Source organism: Erpetoichthys calabaricus, chromosome 1 (assembly GCF_900747795.2).
Source record: "Erpetoichthys calabaricus chromosome 1, fErpCal1.3, whole genome shotgun sequence".
Classification (NCBI taxonomy): Eukaryota; Metazoa; Chordata; class Cladistia; order Polypteriformes; family Polypteridae; genus Erpetoichthys; species Erpetoichthys calabaricus.
In genome coordinates, this window is record NC_041394.2 from 61,173,996 (window position 1) to 61,191,348 (window position 17,353).

At 36.9% G+C, this 17,353-nt stretch overlaps 1 protein-coding gene across 4 annotated transcripts in view; it reads left to right on the top strand.

Moving 5' to 3' along the window:
* gtf2h4 (general transcription factor IIH, polypeptide 4) overlaps nucleotides 1–17,353 on the top strand; it is a 104,823-nt gene that overhangs the window by 66,866 nt on the left and 20,604 nt on the right. For all 4 annotated transcript variants that reach the window (XM_028800570.2, XM_028800585.2, XM_028800577.2 and 1 more), the window contains exons 9-11: nucleotides 3,545–3,628; nucleotides 10,449–10,581; nucleotides 15,053–15,183. In XM_028800570.2, coding sequence (XP_028656403.1) covers nucleotides 3,545–3,628; nucleotides 10,449–10,581; nucleotides 15,053–15,183 — 348 coding nt within the window. The remainder of the gene's footprint in view (nucleotides 1–3,544; nucleotides 3,629–10,448; nucleotides 10,582–15,052; nucleotides 15,184–17,353) is intronic.

Sequence of the window (17,353 nt, forward strand, 5' to 3'; positions counted from 1 at the left end):
GTATTTCTTAATGTGCAGAGGTATTTAATTTAAGGGGAATTTACCCTTTTGATAAATGCACTTATATTAACAGCATTTATTTCAAGTCAGTGTCAACACATTCAAACTTTTTAGGTGTATTCGTATATAATGCGTAAAGCACCAATTGTGAAGACCTCTGCCTGTCCACATGAAACAACTTATTTAATTTCCTTTTTTCCTTTCATAGGGTATTATACTGACTTATGCTAGTATTGGTTTTTTTTGTATTAATGGATATTTTTCAGTTTCTAAATATCGGATATATACAGTACTTTCAAAAATGTTATGTTTAAGAAAACTGAGCAACATTTAGTCATAAACCCTCCACCACTAACACACATCAGTCAATGTCATTTTCACATCACTTGAATTGGAAAATCTTTTGAGTCACCATAAGCCTGTTTGTGCTTCAGTTTTTAACTTTACTGTAAAGTGCTGTTACAAAACCACATATTTAAGATATTCTAACATATGCAATTGCATTCTATTACGACTTTTACTATTACTTTTCGGTTTAAGTCATTTTTACAATGTTGTTTAATAAACATAAATATAATATATAATTAATGCAAAATACTCCCAACTTCCATATCAGTTAACTTAGGTACCTAAAGCACCTGAATGTTACGCAATATGTACAGTGCATCCGGAAAGTATTCACAGTAATGGAAAAATACCTTATAGGAAGCACACTGTACTACATGACATTCCTTAAAAGATTAGGCAAGCTGTATAACTTGATCCTTTAATGGGACCATTTTTATATTTTGTCCATTAATTCCACTTTATCCACAAATATTTAATTTGCAGCAATATAATACAATAAATTGAACTGCTGAAAATCAAGTTGATGTCAGAACTGAGTGTGTCTACATACAGATTTAAATGTGTATGTATGGAGTTTTTTCTGTCTGCATTTATAATTTTGTGTTTTTCCTTTTCTCTGTGTGTCATTCACTAAGAAAATACAGTGCATCCAGAAAGTATTCACAGCGCATCACTTTTTCCACATTTTTTTATGTTACAGCCTTATTCCAAAATGGATTAAATTCATTTTTTCCTAAGAATTCTGCACACAACACCCCATAATGACAACATGAAAAAAGTTTACTTGAGGCTTTTGCAAATTTATTAAAAATAAAAAAACTGAGAAATCACATGTACATAAGTATTCAAAGCCTTTGCTCAATACTTTGTCGATGCACCAATTACAGCCTCAAGTCTTTTTGAATATGATGCCACAAGCTTGGCACACCTATCCTGGGCCAGTTTCGCCCATTCCTCTTTGCAGCACCTCTCAAGCTCCATCAGGTTGGATGGGAAGCATCGGTGCACAGCCATTTTAAGATCTCTCCAGAGATGTTCAATCGGATTCAAGTCTGGGCTCTGGCTGGGCCGCTCAAGGACATTCACAGAGTTGTCCTTAAGCCACTCCTTTGATATTTTGGCTGTGTGCTTAGGGTCGTTGTCCTGCTGAAAGATGAACCGCCGCCCCAGTCTGAGGTCAAGAGTGCTCTGGAGCAGGTTTTCATCCAAGATGTCTCTGTACATTGCTGCAGTCATCTTTCCCAAACATCCCCACATCATGATGCTGCCACCACCATGCTTCACTGGAGGGATTGTGCCAGGTTTCCTCCAAACGTGACGCCTGGCATTCACACCAAAGAGTTCAATCTTTGTCTCATCAGACCAGAGAATTTTCTTTCTCATGGTCTGAGAGTCCTTCAGGTGCCTTTTGGCAAACTCCAGGCGGGCTGCCATGTGCCTTTTACTAAGGAGTAGCTTCCGTCTGGCCACTCTACCTTACAGGCCTGATTGGTGGATTGCTGCAGAGATGGTTGTCCTTCTGGAAGGTTCTCCTCTCTCCACAGAGGACCTCTGGAGCTCTGACAGAGTGACCATCGGGTTCTTGGTTACCTCCCTGACTAAGGCCCTTCTCCCCCGATTGCTCAGTTTAGATGGCCAGCCAGCTCTAATGAAGAGTCCTGGTGGTTTCAAACTTCTTCCACTTACGGATGATGGAGGCCACTGTGCTCATTGGGACCTTCAAAGCAGCAGAAATTTTTCTGTAACCTTCCCCAGATATGTACCTCAAGACAATCCTGTCTCAGAGGTATACAGACAATTCCTTTGACTTCATGCTTGGTTTGTGCTCTGACATGAACTGTCAACTGTGGGACTTTATATAGACAGGTGTGTGCCTTTCCAAATCATGTCCAATCAACTGAATTTACCACAGGTTGACTCCAATTAAGCTGGAGAAACATCTCAAGGATGATCAGTCTGACTCTCTAAGTAAGATCGGGGGGAGGGGTGATGTTAGAGCGCATGAGCTTATTCAGTGCAGCAGGAACAACGCACATGTTGATCTTTTTTTTCTTTCAGTACATGTGGCTTCCCTGTTTATTTATATATCTCTGCCTGTCTGTCTCTCTATTACGCAGTGCTCTGTCTGTCTGTGTGTTATGGATCTTAAAAATAAGTTATAAGGACAGTTGTTCCTGTTAATTGCAGTCTCAATTGTTAAAAAAATATTTTAAAAGGAGCATCCCACATGAAAATATAACGATCTCAGTAACTGACAGTGCATACCAATTTATAAATTTTATGTCCGTTTGAGTTTAAAAAGAAAAAAAAAAGCAACACTTCGTTCAATGGGGGGAATCGAACTCAGGTCTGTGAGGCAAGGCAAAGCTGCTGTACTCTAAGAGGCAAGTCTTAGCGTGCTACGCCACGGAAGCTGTTGTATCATCCTTGAAGCTTTTGTGAAAGTGTTTATTTGATCTTTGGAACTTGGGCTTTATACATTCTATAGTTTATGCCTACTACATTTTGTAACATTTATTACTAAAATATGAAAAAGTTTCTGTTTTAACAATGTGTTTACACAGATAACTTTAGAAACGGAACACGCATGAAATGCGTGTGTTCCAAATAACGATCTATTATTTCCACTGTAAAACTCCACTTCACTCCCAGATAATCAATCAAGGCATGAGCTGGGAAAAGTTCGCTCACGTTCTAACTCGGTGGGGGGATGGAATAGCCGGCTGCTGGCAGCTTGTCTTTTATCAGCACATTTAGAGGACAAAGGATGCTGGCGGAGAGGTGTGAACAGATTTAAGAAGCGATTTAAGGTGGGCCGGATCTACGAGTTTTTTCGTAGGCTCTGGTAATTCTAGTGTTAAACTTTAATCAATAATCATTTAATCATTTTTCTTTAACAGCAGTAGGGGTTAGGGGGGGACACACCAATTACCATGTATAAAGTAAGTGTATGTGTAAATATACATTCAGTATATATACCAGGTTAAATTCTTTTGCTTTCATTTTTTACCTTTTCTTTTTTGGGAAATTTTTCCATGCACCCAGTTTGTCTCCTGTTTCAATAGATTTTCTTGTTGTACGGTCATGCTCTCTTCCAGACTAGAAAACTTAAATTCTAGTTGTCTGTCTCCCTCTTGTGGTGCAGCTTTATCACATGTTTTTTCATATAAGGAATACAGTATTGTTGCCTTTGCAGGACTATTCTGTGGAGGGGATGAGCGACTCCTTACTTAACTTTCTGCAGCATCTTCGTGAATTTGGATTGGTTTTTCAGCGCAAGGTAAGATCCTTTTTCATTAAGTTTTTGTAATTTTCTCTACTACATTTCTGGGGTTTTTGATGCTCCCATTAGCATACATTAACTACCTAGTATACCTTAATTAGTAACTAATTTTTACATTTAAGTAAATGCTTTGTATTAATGGATTTATTAAAACACTACATCTAGACAATTCACAACTGTTTAAAAATTAAAAATAATTATTGCTTTGTTGATGTGTAAGTTTATGTACTGTGTACAGTAAGTAGAACTTGATTTCTGACTAGAACATGCAGATCTGTGTTTTCAGTAGTAGTCAGCTTCTTCATTTTCATTCATAGCTATGCTTCATTACTGCAGATGATTTCTTTTGACTCTTGAAGGGTATTACAGCCATGCTTAAAAAGACTACCATACCAGAAATTCACCATAAAAGGAATCAGAAAATCTGAAAGGCAATATGCAGAAAAGAAGATCAATTATGTTGACAACCCAGAGGTTAAAATGACAAAACTTTACAGGAGTTGTTCACAAATATACCTGATATAATATATCTGTCAACCTGAAAAACTCATGCTGTTACAATTGCTCATATTTTTACAAAATAAACTCCACAATATTTAACATTGAAAGGCACTAAGTTTCAAAGAGTCTACTTAAAATATAAACATAAAAAATAAATTAACTTACAGTGCATCCGGCATCCGGAAAGTATTCACAGCGCATCACTTTTTCCACATTTTGTTATGTTACAGCCTTATTCCAAAATTGATTAAATTCATTTTTTTTCCTCAGAATTCTACACACAACACCCCATAATGACAACATGAAAAAAGTTTACTTGAGGTTTTTGCAAATTTATTAAAATAAAAAAATTGAGAAAGCACATGTACATAAGTATTCACAGCCTTTGCCGTGAAGCTCGAAATTGAGGTCAGGTGCATCCTGTTTCCCCTGATCATCCTTGAGATGTTTCTGCATCTTAATTGGAGTCAACCTGTGGTAAATTCAGTTGACTGGACATGATTTGGAATGGCACACACCTGTCTATATAAGGTCCCACAGTTGACAGTTCATGTCAGAGCACAAACCAAGCATGAAGTCAAAGGAATTGTCTGTAGACCTCCGAGACAGGATTGTCTTGAGGTACATATCTGGGGAAAGTTACAGAAATATTTCTGCTGCTTTGAAGGTCCCAATGAGCACAGTGGCCTCCATCATCCGTAAGTGGAAGAAGTTTGAAACCACCAGGACTCTTCCTAGAACTGGCCGGCCATCTAAACTGAGCGATTGGGGGAGAAGGGCCTTAGTCAGGGAGGTGACCAAGAACCGGATGGTCACTCTGTCAGAGCTCCAGAGGTCCTCTGTGGAGAGAGAAGAACCTTCCAGAAGGACAACCATCTCTGCAGCAATCCACCAATCAGGGCTGTATGGTAGAGTGGCCAGACGGAAGCCACTCCTTAGTAAAAGGCACATGGCAGCTCACCTGGAGTTTGCCAAAAGGCACCTGAAGGACTCTCAGACCATGGGAAAGAAAATTCTCTGGTCTGATGAGACAAAGATTGAACTCTTTGGTGTGAATGCCAGGCGTCACGTTTGGAGGAAACCTGGCACAATCCCTCCAGTGAAGCATGGTGGTGGCAGCATCATGCTGTGGGGATGTTTTTCAGTGGCAGGAACTGGGAGACTAGTCAGGATAAAGGGAAAGATGACTACAGCAATGTACAGAGACATCCTGGATGAAAACCTGCTCCAGAGCGCTCTTGACCTCAGACTGGGGCGGCGGTTCATCTTTCAGCAGGACAACGACCCTAAGCACACAGCCAAAATATCAAAGGAGTGGCTTCAGGACAACTCTGTGAATGTCCTTGAGTGGCCCAGACTTGAATCCGATTGAACATCTCTGGAGAGATCTTAAAATGGCTGTGCACTGACTCTTCCCGTCCAACCTGATGGAGCTTGAGAGGTGCTGCAAAGAGGAATGGGCGAAACTGGCCCAGGATAGGTGTGCCAAGCTTGTGGCATCATATTCAAAAAGACTTGAGGCTATAATTGCTGCCAAAGGTGCATCGACAAAGTATTAAGCAAAGGCTGTGAGTACTTATGTACATGTGATTTCTCAGTTTTTTTATTTTTAATAAATTTGCAAAAACCTCAAGTAAACTTTTTTCATGTTGTCATTATGGGGTGTTGTGTGCAGAATTCTTAGGAAAATAATGAATTTAATCCATTTTGGAACAAGGCTGTAACATAACAAAATGTGGAAAAAGTGATGCGCTGTGAATACTTTCTGGATGCACTCTATTTTCTTAGTGAGTGACACACAGAGAAAAGGAAAAGCACAAAATTATAAATGCAGACAGAAAAAACTCCATACATACACATTTAAAACTGTATGTAGACACACTTAGTTCTGACATCAACTTGATTTTCAGCAGTTCAGTTTATTGTATTATATTGCTGCAAATTAAATATTTGTGGATAAAGTGGAATTAATGGACAAAATATAGAAATGGTCCCATTAAAGGATCAAGTTATACAGCTTGCCTAATCTTTTAAGGAATGTTATGTAGTACAGTGTGCTTCCTATAAGGTATTTTTCCATTACATCATTTATTGATTAGCTCTTTAAATGCCTTGATTAATTGAAACACATTTCATATATCAAATGTCTTTACTACCCTATAAATCAGTGTTTCTGCCTTTGAAATTAGTTCTTATTTTGTTATTCTTTTTAAGTTTTAATTACAAACAGGAATCAGTGTAAAAAGATTATTTATTAAATTTTTCTATGGACATCTCTTGAGCTCGGAATAAATAAGCATAATTTTTATAATGCTTTGTTTCTGATTTGAACTGTTGCCACCAGCAGTTACATGTTGACAGTTAATTTTCTGCATAATCATTGATAGTCAGACAAATTTAATTAATATTCAAAGTATATTAGATTGAACATTGTGAATACTCATTCATTTTCTATCTGTATTTATTTGTTAAAGCTTACGGTGGTATCTTGTAGGGCACAACAGACCATGCTTCTGTATTCCCAACAACATTTGTCAGACATTTCTGAGGTCTACTCAGGTGCTTCTGGCACAGCTATACGTTATCATCTGGTGTGTTCTGGGCTTAGTTTAAGGGTTCGACAAACATTCTTAATACATGATAAGACTACCAAAACTTACTTCTCTCAGTCTGGAGATGCAGCAACTCTTCTAGAGTCTTTAGAAATTGTTACGCTCAGCAGCAATCTGGAGACAACCTCTAAACCTTGTGTAGGGTTCCCAGTTCAGCAGTTTGTATTTTTGAGAGCATTCTTGAAGTCACTACCGAAAGCTCATGATTATGGTTGAGAGTAGGCATGTAGCTTGACCATTAAGTTGAATGTGCTGATCAACACAATTGTGAACATTATCCAGAAGTACTTGAGCTAGCTGCTTTACACTATCCTACAGCAATTCATTCATTTCAAACAGAGGTCCATGATGTTAGATTTGGCAATGTTAATTTTTAGCCTAGCCGACTCCATTGTAAACTACTTTACTATGTGGTAGAGATCACAGTTTGATGAACCGATATAGCAAATATGTACTCCTCAGGTTCCAAGATCAGACATTCTAGAAGCCATTAGAACAGTTTTGGCCATAACGGATTATACATTCAAACAAAGATCATCAAATCTTCTCATCTAGTTTTGCTAACATAGCTTTACGTCAGGATTTATGTAAGAAGATCACTAAACTTCTGCTATCTTCCATACTACTTGGTAAGTTTATTTATATGTCTGTGGTTCTTTGTGTGTGGAAAAACTTTCTAACATTTGTGTGAAATTTACCCTTAACAACTGCACATTCGTGTCCTTGTGTTCCTGTCAAAAAACTCATTTTTATGTAACACTGTAAATTCACCTAATTTCCTTTGGGCTATATAACCTAACATGGTATTAGCCCCTTAATCATTTCTGTACACTTCCTTAATGTAGAAAGTGAAGTGTTCAGTATGACTTGTAGGTCTTTTTTATAAGGTGTACTTGCAATTTTCAAACAACAGTTTAACCCTTCAAATGGTGCATTCAGATCTAATGTTTTTGCTTCTTGTGATGCTGACAGCCTTCCCAAGCTGCTAAGGTAACCAAAGTAGTGACTTGAAAATGTTTCTCTTTAAGTTTGCTCAAGGTTAGACATGCAGAAATGCTGTATCTAAACTAACTTTAATCGTAGTGACGTAAAAAAAAGAAAATTATAAATACACAGTACTTACTGGGAGTTGTATGATGAGTTGTCAAGACCTTTAGATGTCTGCATGCTGGCTGCCTTCACACAGATACATGATAATGTTTGCTTGTAATTTAAGCATTTAAGTGTAGCCAAACAGGAGATTGTAAAGACAGGCCCAGGGATATGCAATCCACTGTACGATTAGTTACATTTTTAGTTTAATCTCTAGTGTGGAGTTGTGTTTGGCATATTAGTTGGTTAATTACAATGAGTTAATTTGCTTTAGGATTATTTTATACAGCATTTTTGTTAGTGTTCAGTATTATTTCAATGTAAACGGCCCTTGAATGTTGATTAGTTTGTCTTAATATTCTTATACCATTTTGGCACAAGAACTGAACTGTTTTTAAGGATTATTGTAAATAAAACAACACTTTTTAAAATTTATTCTACCATTTTAGTGCTTTCTTTTCCTTGATCACCTCTGGTCCCAGTAGATACCAACTGCTATCGGGGCACCTGCTCTTGCAGGAGGTTTGTGACACTCTATGTGTGTCATACTTTACACAAAAGTAGGTGGATTATAATCTGCAGACTTAATCAGTTTGTTATTCATTTCTTATGAAGATCATTTATTCATATAAGAGAGATCTTTTATAAAATTGATTTTTATAAATGTCAAATCAAATTGAAATTTCAATATATTGCCCAGCCTTAAATACATCCTCTATTTTTCTTTGTGTCAATATCCTCACGTCCTACCTAACACTGAAGGAGGAGGTATATTCACCAGGACACCCCCTGTTCCCCATTCCAGCAACCTTTTCATTTTGGAGTGCTGCAGCGATATCCATAAGAAATTCTTAGCGAAACAGTAGGTCCTTCCTAACAAAGCTTCTGCTGCTGCCTCCTTTAACAAGTTCAAATCCATTGGTTTTAAGAGTTTTTTCTAAATGTTCCCTCTAACTTTTGATGCCAAAGTTTGGACAACCCTGGCCAAGTTACATATTTTGTTGACATATTAAGTAAAAAAAACAGTAAATATAACTTTTGACAGAAGGTTATTGTACAATTGCGATTTATTTGATTAAAATAAAAAGAATAAGTAAATGTGGCATTGAATCTCTGAATTCCTGTTTTGGAAGTTTTTGCCTTTTTTCTTGCTGATCATTTACTCCTGTGAGATATTCTTGGGCTGTTTTGCATGCACAGCACTTATGATTTGCCCAAATATTTTCAATTATATTTAAGTCTGGGGACTTAAACATAATTGTGTTTCTTGATGTTTTTCATAGCATATTTTTACATTTATTTTGGATCGGGTCTTGTTGTGGAAGCTTTTTTCAACTTCGATTTTCTGATTGACAATCTGGTATTCTCTTTTGTTGATATTCAGTGTACTTCATTCTTCTCTGTACTCAGTGTTTCCTGTGCCACTAGCAGCCACACAACCCTAAACCATAATAATAGATCCATCCTCATATTTAACATTTAACAAGGTGTTGCTCATATTTTCTCCTAACAAACCTTTAGTATCCAAGATTTAAAAAATTAAAAAATTAGGCAGTTATAGTTTCTATCAAGGGGTAATTGTGATGCTTTGAGGTCAGAAATATCTTGCAAGGAACTTTGGGTTTTCAGGGTAGTGGATGTGGCAGTTGGGTCATCTGTGGTCCCGATATAAATCTATCCTACATTTTCAACATCAAATATGTCCAAAAGCACATATGTTGCAGAATAGAGCCAAAAGAGATGTGTGGCTTAAAGCTCTTAGCTGAGATGTGAACACTGTAGCTGAACACCTCAGCAGAAGACCTACAGAAAGTTGTTTTGTAAGTTTGCTGCACTCATTATTCCAAGGGCACCACTTTTACCATAAGGAAAAAGGCAGATTGTTCTAATCACCTGTTTCCAGGTTAGTCAGTGCAAGGCAACTGAAAGTGAAGCATGGTGAAAAATACAGCTTTATAGTAGTAGCAATGGCAATGTTGTTACTAGCAAACTGCAATCTGTAATGGATGAGTATGTTACATATTGTGGCACTGTAGTGTTGTTGCTTCTCTGTTCTATCATCTTAGGTTTGAATATTGTACCTGGTCATTGCCTATGGAGGCTGCAGTTTCTCCCAGGGATGTACTTTGTTTCCACATCTCCAAATGACAAGGAGGTGAATTGGATATTTCACAGTAGTGGGAGTTGGCATGTGGATAGATCTTGTGTGTGAGTGAATGGGTATAATATGACAGTTTATTCTTCTAAATCTTAACATAAATGCTTAAATCACTCTCAAAATAACAATGGCCACTACAGAATTCATGGAACACATTACAGGAAACCACACCCACAAGTTGAAAAGTTGTTATGGAGGAAGTCCGACAATGAGGTGTAGAGCACAAACGGATTTTTTAAAAATGTCAGAATCTCACAAAAATATCTTTTTTCACCACAATGGACATGGATGCACTTTTTACAATATGTGTGCAGTCTGAAGACTGACCAAATGTCTCTATAGATTTGACTTGAAAAATACCAAAGGTATCCTTTAAACAAATCTTTCATGAGTTTATTGTGAACATGTATTTATCTGTTCTTTTCTTTTTGTATGTATTTTTGTTCTTTTGCAGAGAAAATCTAGACGGTACTATCCAACCCGTCTAGCCATCAACCTAGCTTCAGGAGTGTCAGGCACTTCAGTTGACGTCCATACACAAGGCTTTATCGTTGTTGATACTAATTACAGGATATATGGGTACACAGGTCAGAAATAATAAATTTGTAAACAATTTATTACTTTAATCCTTTTTCTCTTATCATTGTGCATTGCTCCCATCTTTCAAATGCTAGAGGTCATTAGAGTTCCTAGGATCGTTTATTCATAATAATGTTATATTTACATTACATTTTTGCAATTTTCTGCATTCAAGACATTTAAAAAAATAGTAATATATATGAATGGAAAATAAATGTATATGTTTAAATGTGTTTTTTTAATTATTGGTTTTGACTGCAAGGTGATGTAGTACAAATATTAAAGGAACAAGATAAAAATCATTTTAAAGTAAAATTTATTCATGTTTTACTTCTGATTTTCTGGAAGGCTGATGAAATATAGAATAGACTTATTGACCAGGCTCCAATTTTCTGCTTCTGTCTTTTTGATGCTATTCACACACACTGTTAAACACTAATAACAGTATATAAATGCAATGGACGTTTTTATCAGTAATGCCTACACATATAGAACACATTGAATTTCATTTACAAATAATGAGGTTAGTAGCTTATTTTATTTAAATATAATCATGCTGTTATTACTGAGCTAGTGTGTGTCTGCAAAATGAAAATAGATATAAAAGTCCATTTTATACTCAGAAATAAAGTTAGATGGTGCATTTTGGTTGATTTCAATTCTTTTGCTTTTCTGAAGTCAAAATGTTTGTTTCAGACTTTATTTTTCTCACTTAGAGTTCAGTTTTTCATATGTTTTCTTTTGTTGATGTATTATGATAAACTTTGTCAGAAATCTGTTTTTTTATTTAAATGTATTGCTGTTGTTTCTAGACAACAACTTTTAAAATATGGTCTTTTGTATCGAATGTATAATTTCTGCATTTTGGCTTAATTATCTTCCATCAAGTATGAAACTGGTATGTTGTGTGGACATGCAGGTTTCACTATACTCATGACAATACCATTACTACCAATGAACTGCTGCTCCTTGTCCTTTCAGTATAGTGATACTTTATAATGTTTATTAGACAAATATGAAAAGCAGAAAAATGCAGGTGTTTTATGCAGAGGCACATGCTACCTGAAAAGTAAGTCCCTTTTCCTTGTCGCCTTTGGCATTTGCCTGATCCTTTCACAGAATGTATAGGTGAATGATGGGCAAAATACTCTGATATTGCAAAAAAATGAATTTGATGTTTACTACTGATTAAATTACTTGAATCAATCAGCTATTAAGGCACAAAAACGGCAGTACATAATCAGATTAAGAATATTTCATAAGATTTTTGGTCCAACATTGAAAATATGAACATGGGCATTTTTTTTTTGCCTATTGTTGTTTTTTTTTTTGTTTGTTTGTTTCTGTCTCTTCAGATGTAAACATGTAACTTGATTCAGAAAAAAAAAGTGCAATGATTAGAGAGCTCAATGCATTGTCAAGATCAGGGAGTGCCAAAGGTCCTACTGATTCTAGACTTAGAAAAGAGAGTTAGAGCAGGGATCCACTAGCAGATGAAATACTTAAGAGTTATGTCAGGAAAACTTGTGATGAGAGGCAAAGTGAGGGAGTGCTAGTGCTATCAAAAGTCCCCTAAAATATAATCATATTTTTTTCTTTAATATTTTTAAATATCTTGATAGAAAAATGATTTTGTTTATTACCAGTGTCTGTGTCACTTTATTCATGTTTTAACCATCAGAGGAAAGTCAAAAAGAAAAATGTTGGGCTTATTCAAATAAAAAAAAAATCAAAATAATTATTCACTTGCAAATTTTACAATGTTTTTAAAAAAACATTTAACATGGGGGTGTAAAACATCATCTCTGAGTGTACCAATTATATTTGATTTTGTCACAAATAAGCTACAATGGCCAAAGACCATGTTGGGTACCAATGTTGTCAGCAAAAAAAGGAAAGCACGTCTACAGTGGGCATGCAAATATCTGAACAGGGCTGTTTTGGAGTTGAATAAGTTTGCTTGTTTTTAAGAATCCATCAATGCTGATGGAAGGATCATAATTTTCTCATGAGCAAAATGAGTCCATGAAGACACCTGTTTGGTGTCAACAGCACAGGCCAGTAGAGTTTGTTTTATGGTGTGGAGAATGGTTTCCTGGCACATATTATTCATTAATACCCACTGAAAAATATCTGATTGGCAAGGCAAATTAAAATATCAGTTTTAATCCAATTCATCCCTTGTCAGTAATGATTTATGCACATTTAGATGGACACGTCACAAGGCACACATCATCATTGATTGCTCTCTGGCCTGCACAATCCTCTGCTCTTAACTCTATCAAACATCTTTCAGATGAGGCAGATATTGCAGGTTGAAGAAAGACCGCCGTTGTCCATTTTGCAACAGTTGTGCAGCAAAGTCATTTCTGCATGGTACAACATTCCTAAATAATGTATCCAATACAGTGGAACCTCGGTTCACGAACGTCTCGGTACACATACAAATTGGTTTACGACCAAAAAGTTTGCCAAACTTTTGCCTCGGATCACGACCACACACTCGGTATACGAACAAGCCAGTTTCCCTTTCGGTTTGTACATGTTCAGTCTCTCCCTGTGCATTTCCTGTGCAGCGAGCGAGAGAGCGCGACACATACACGAGAGAGAGACACACACACACACACACACACAGGCAGCGCGAGAGAGAGAGACTTGCACACACAGGCAGCGCGAGAGAGAGAGACTCGCACACACAGGCAGCGCAAGAGAGAGAGACTCACACACACAGGCAGCGCGAGAGAGAGAGACGCACACACACAGGCAGCACGAGAGAGAGACGCACACACAGGCAGCGTGAGAAAGAGAGAGAGACGCACACACACAGGCAGAACGAGAGAGAGAGCTAGAGGCATAAGGTAGGAAGGCAGTTAAAGAATGCACTGGGCTTGATTTTGTTTTCACTTCTGTTTACAGCGATTGGTTCGTAGCGTGCATTGTTGCAATGTTACTTTTCTTGGTGGTTTATTAAATTACGGATTTTTTCAAATGTTCATTTTTTTCCCTGTGCTTACAACTCATTAAAAAAAGTGTTTTTAGCAAGTGGTTGGTAGCGCTATACCGCGAATTATTGCAGTGTTAGTTTTCTCTGTTGTTCAAGGTTTTCTCAGTGTTATTCAATGTCTTTACATTTAGTTTACTATTACACTGTGCATTCTATGGTTTAATTAACTATATTTGTGCTTAAAAACTTAAAAAAAAATATATACATACATTTCGTATGGTCTGGAACGGATTAATTGTATTTACATACAGTCCTATGGGGGAAATTGCTTTGGTTCACGACCAAATCGGTTTACGACCAGAGTTTTGGAATGAATTATGGTCAAGAACCAAGGTTCCACTGTATGTTTAGGATCCATGCCCATGCTGTTCATGCTGAGGGCCAAAGGAGGCAGAGCATGCTATAAGACTGGTATGTCTCTATTTATCTGTTTCCTGAAGGTACAGGACGAGGCAAAACAGCTCTATATTATGAGTCATTAAGCATAATAATAATAAGATAATAAGAAACTGAAGTAACTCTTTGTAAATAATAGGATGGTATACAAGTTCCACACTCAGGGAATGTAATGTAGATGCAGGTTAAAAATCATTTTTTGCAAATCTAATCGGTTACTGATATCTTATGATTAGTGTTGTGGTGTTGACAAAAGTTATTTGAGGCTTTACATTTAGTTCAGTAAAAAAGATCCAGATCATTAAGTCATTGATTTATTCATTTATTTTGAGTAGCAATGAGTTTCATTCTAATCTCTAATGTAGTGTAATGTCTTAAAGACCCCCATTGAATAGTACAAACACCTGTTCTTGTATCTTTTTAGCCCTAGTTGTAACAGGGTTGCCACCATGATAAACACCAACAAGGTTATATCTACAACTCCTTCCTGCTGCTTATTATAAAGAGGTTTTAAATAGGGTCAGTTCAGATGTCATGCCACTGACTACACCCAAGATGTAAGAGAATGTCTTCTAGAGATTATGAATGTTAAAAGAGGCAGGATTTCGAGATTGTTTGTTTATTTTTGTAAAACTTAGTAATAATGCATTGAAATTACATGCATCATAATCAATGAGACCAGTTTACATGGATTAATTGGTGAAGTGGTTAGTGGATGCAGATTTTTTTTTTCTCTAACTGAGGGGCTTATTTTTTAAACCTAGTCTTTAGCTACACTTTTCTGTGGTTATAAACTACATTTAAAAATGTGACCTTAAGTGTATTGCAACAAAATTTTTAAATTCTCAAAAATTAGTATTTCACTCTGAAGTGACCAATTTACATGCATCATGCACATTGTAGATATTTATTGTTGAATTATTATATTTTGGCTAAATGTTCATTGTTATATAGAAAGGAGAGATATTTGTTATTCTTATTAAATGACATTTTTAAAATCATTTGTTTTATTTTTTACTTTTTACTGAGCTCTCCATATGTGTTTGTAATTATTTATTTATTTTTTTCACTATTTTCAGAGTCTGCATTGCAGATTGCTTTGGTGGCATTGTTTTCTGAAATGCTTTGTCATTTCCCAAACTTCGTGGTGGCACAAGTTACCAGAGAAAGTGTCCAGCAGGCTATAGCAAATGGCATCACTGCAGAACAGGTAATTTATCCTTGCACAGAGCAGTTTTAATGTCTCTGCGTTAGGCTTAATTATAACATGTTACCCAGTATCCAGTGCCCAGTATCTTTTTGAAGTATTTTTTCATTATGCTTAGGGAAAACTATTAAAATGAAAAGAATGTTAATTATATTTAATAGTTACAGAAAAACTCCTGTTTATCAGCATCAGTGTTTAAATGAAAAAAAAAGTGAAGATTAGTCTTATACAAAAAATATAGGTAATAAACACGAGGCACTGTATTTTCCTAATCTTTCTGACTTTATTTTTCATCATGAAATTAACAGTAACCTGTTTTTTGCTTTACAGTGTTAACCTTTTCTGTCATAATTTATACATGCCTATCTCTGTGGTAGTTACACAAAATTTATCAGCCCAAAAGTTTATCCATCCATCCATCCATTTTCCAACCCGCTGAATCCGAACACAGGGTCACGGGGGTCTGCTGGAGCCAATCCCAGCCAACACAGGGCACAAGGCAGGAAACAATCCTGGGCAGGGTGCCAACCCACCGCAGGACACACACCCACACACCAAGCACACACTAGGGCCAATTTAGAATTGCCAATCCACCTAACCTGCATGTCTTTGGACTGTGGGAGGAAACCGGAGCACCTGGAGGAAACCCACGCAGACACGGGGAGAACATGCAAACTCCACGCAGGGAGGACCCCGGAAGCGAACCCAGGTCCCCAGATCTCCCAACTGCGAGGCAGCAGTGCTACCCACTGCGCCACCGTGCCGCCCCCAAAAGTTTATACCTTCGATAAATTGTGGTGGTCACAATTCATATCAGAATATTTCATTTGGTAATGTGATTAAAGAAACATTTGGTAAGTGAGTCACGTGATGCTTCAGTCTGATGGCTGGCTAGATCTCCAACTCCGCTCCCACACCAAATAAGCATTTTGGTTCAGCATTTTGTCCAGTCATACTAGTAATATTTAAAATGACTGTATACTGATACTGTCACCGAAAACAAATGTCTTCTTCAGGCTGGAGACTGCATTCCTTAGCTTTTAACTTATTAAACTACAGCATACTCCATAGGAGTCCACTATTGGATGCCTACTGGAACTTTATGAAAAATCTCCTCACATTCAGTGGTACATATGCTGAGCTGAAGGCTACTAAGAAGGTAAAATTAAATAGTGATGTCAAAGCTTTACAGTCCACTGTATCCCATCACAATTTGGAAATCAACATGTTGTGTGAAGATGCTGACTTGAAAATTAAACTTGTCAATCAAGAAGACAAGGCTTAAAGTGATAACCTAAAAACTGAGAAAGGCATTTCAATCCATTTTCTTAGCCCAAATGGTCCCCAAATCTCTCAAACATTGCCCCAAGATCATGCCGACTCTTAAGGTGTACATTGACTATGCAGATGGTTTTGGTCTCCAGCCTCTCATAATTAAATTTATAAAGTTTTCAGACCACCAACTAATTCTAAAGGAGGCATGTCATATTCAAAATATTAATTTTACAGGATTTTCCTTTAACTGGATTTCAGTTCCTTTACAGTGCACAGGTATGTGAATGGGCGTGTTGCTCAAAAAGTGAATGCAGCTGGGCTTCATCCTTCTTTAGACTGTTAAAATGTTTTTTATATTCTTCATTGAATTTTGGTGATGTTTTATTTACCGGCAATGGTGTTAAATTGAGGGACTTTTGCATTACTTTTCTGTTTGATAGAGATAGGAGAGCCATAGCCTTATGGCATTTTCAGGGTCATTGTGGGTAGCCAGATGCCACATCTAATCCTGTCCCTTCAGCTTTTTGTCCTTTGTTTCTTGCTTGTTCTTCACATTGCACATACTATTGTAAGACATTATTTAATCTTTGTGATTAATTATGAGAGTGAAGGTTGGGGGTGATTTTGGGCCCCTCTTCTTGTTCTCATTTTTTGCTAGTTTCTTTGCATTATACTCAGGTGAGTGGGCCTGCTGCCATGGTGGTTTGTGGTATAGTCAGGGATGTGAATATTAGAAGTTGGAGGTGTGTTGGGGCCTTCTTGCTTTCTTTTGTTTTTTCTGGTGATTACACATTGTTCGGGGCATTGTTGGAGGTGGATTTCAGGTTGTTTGGGTGGATTTGGCAAGATGCATAAGCTGAGGGAACTTTAGGTTTTTATATCTGTAAAGGTATCAATC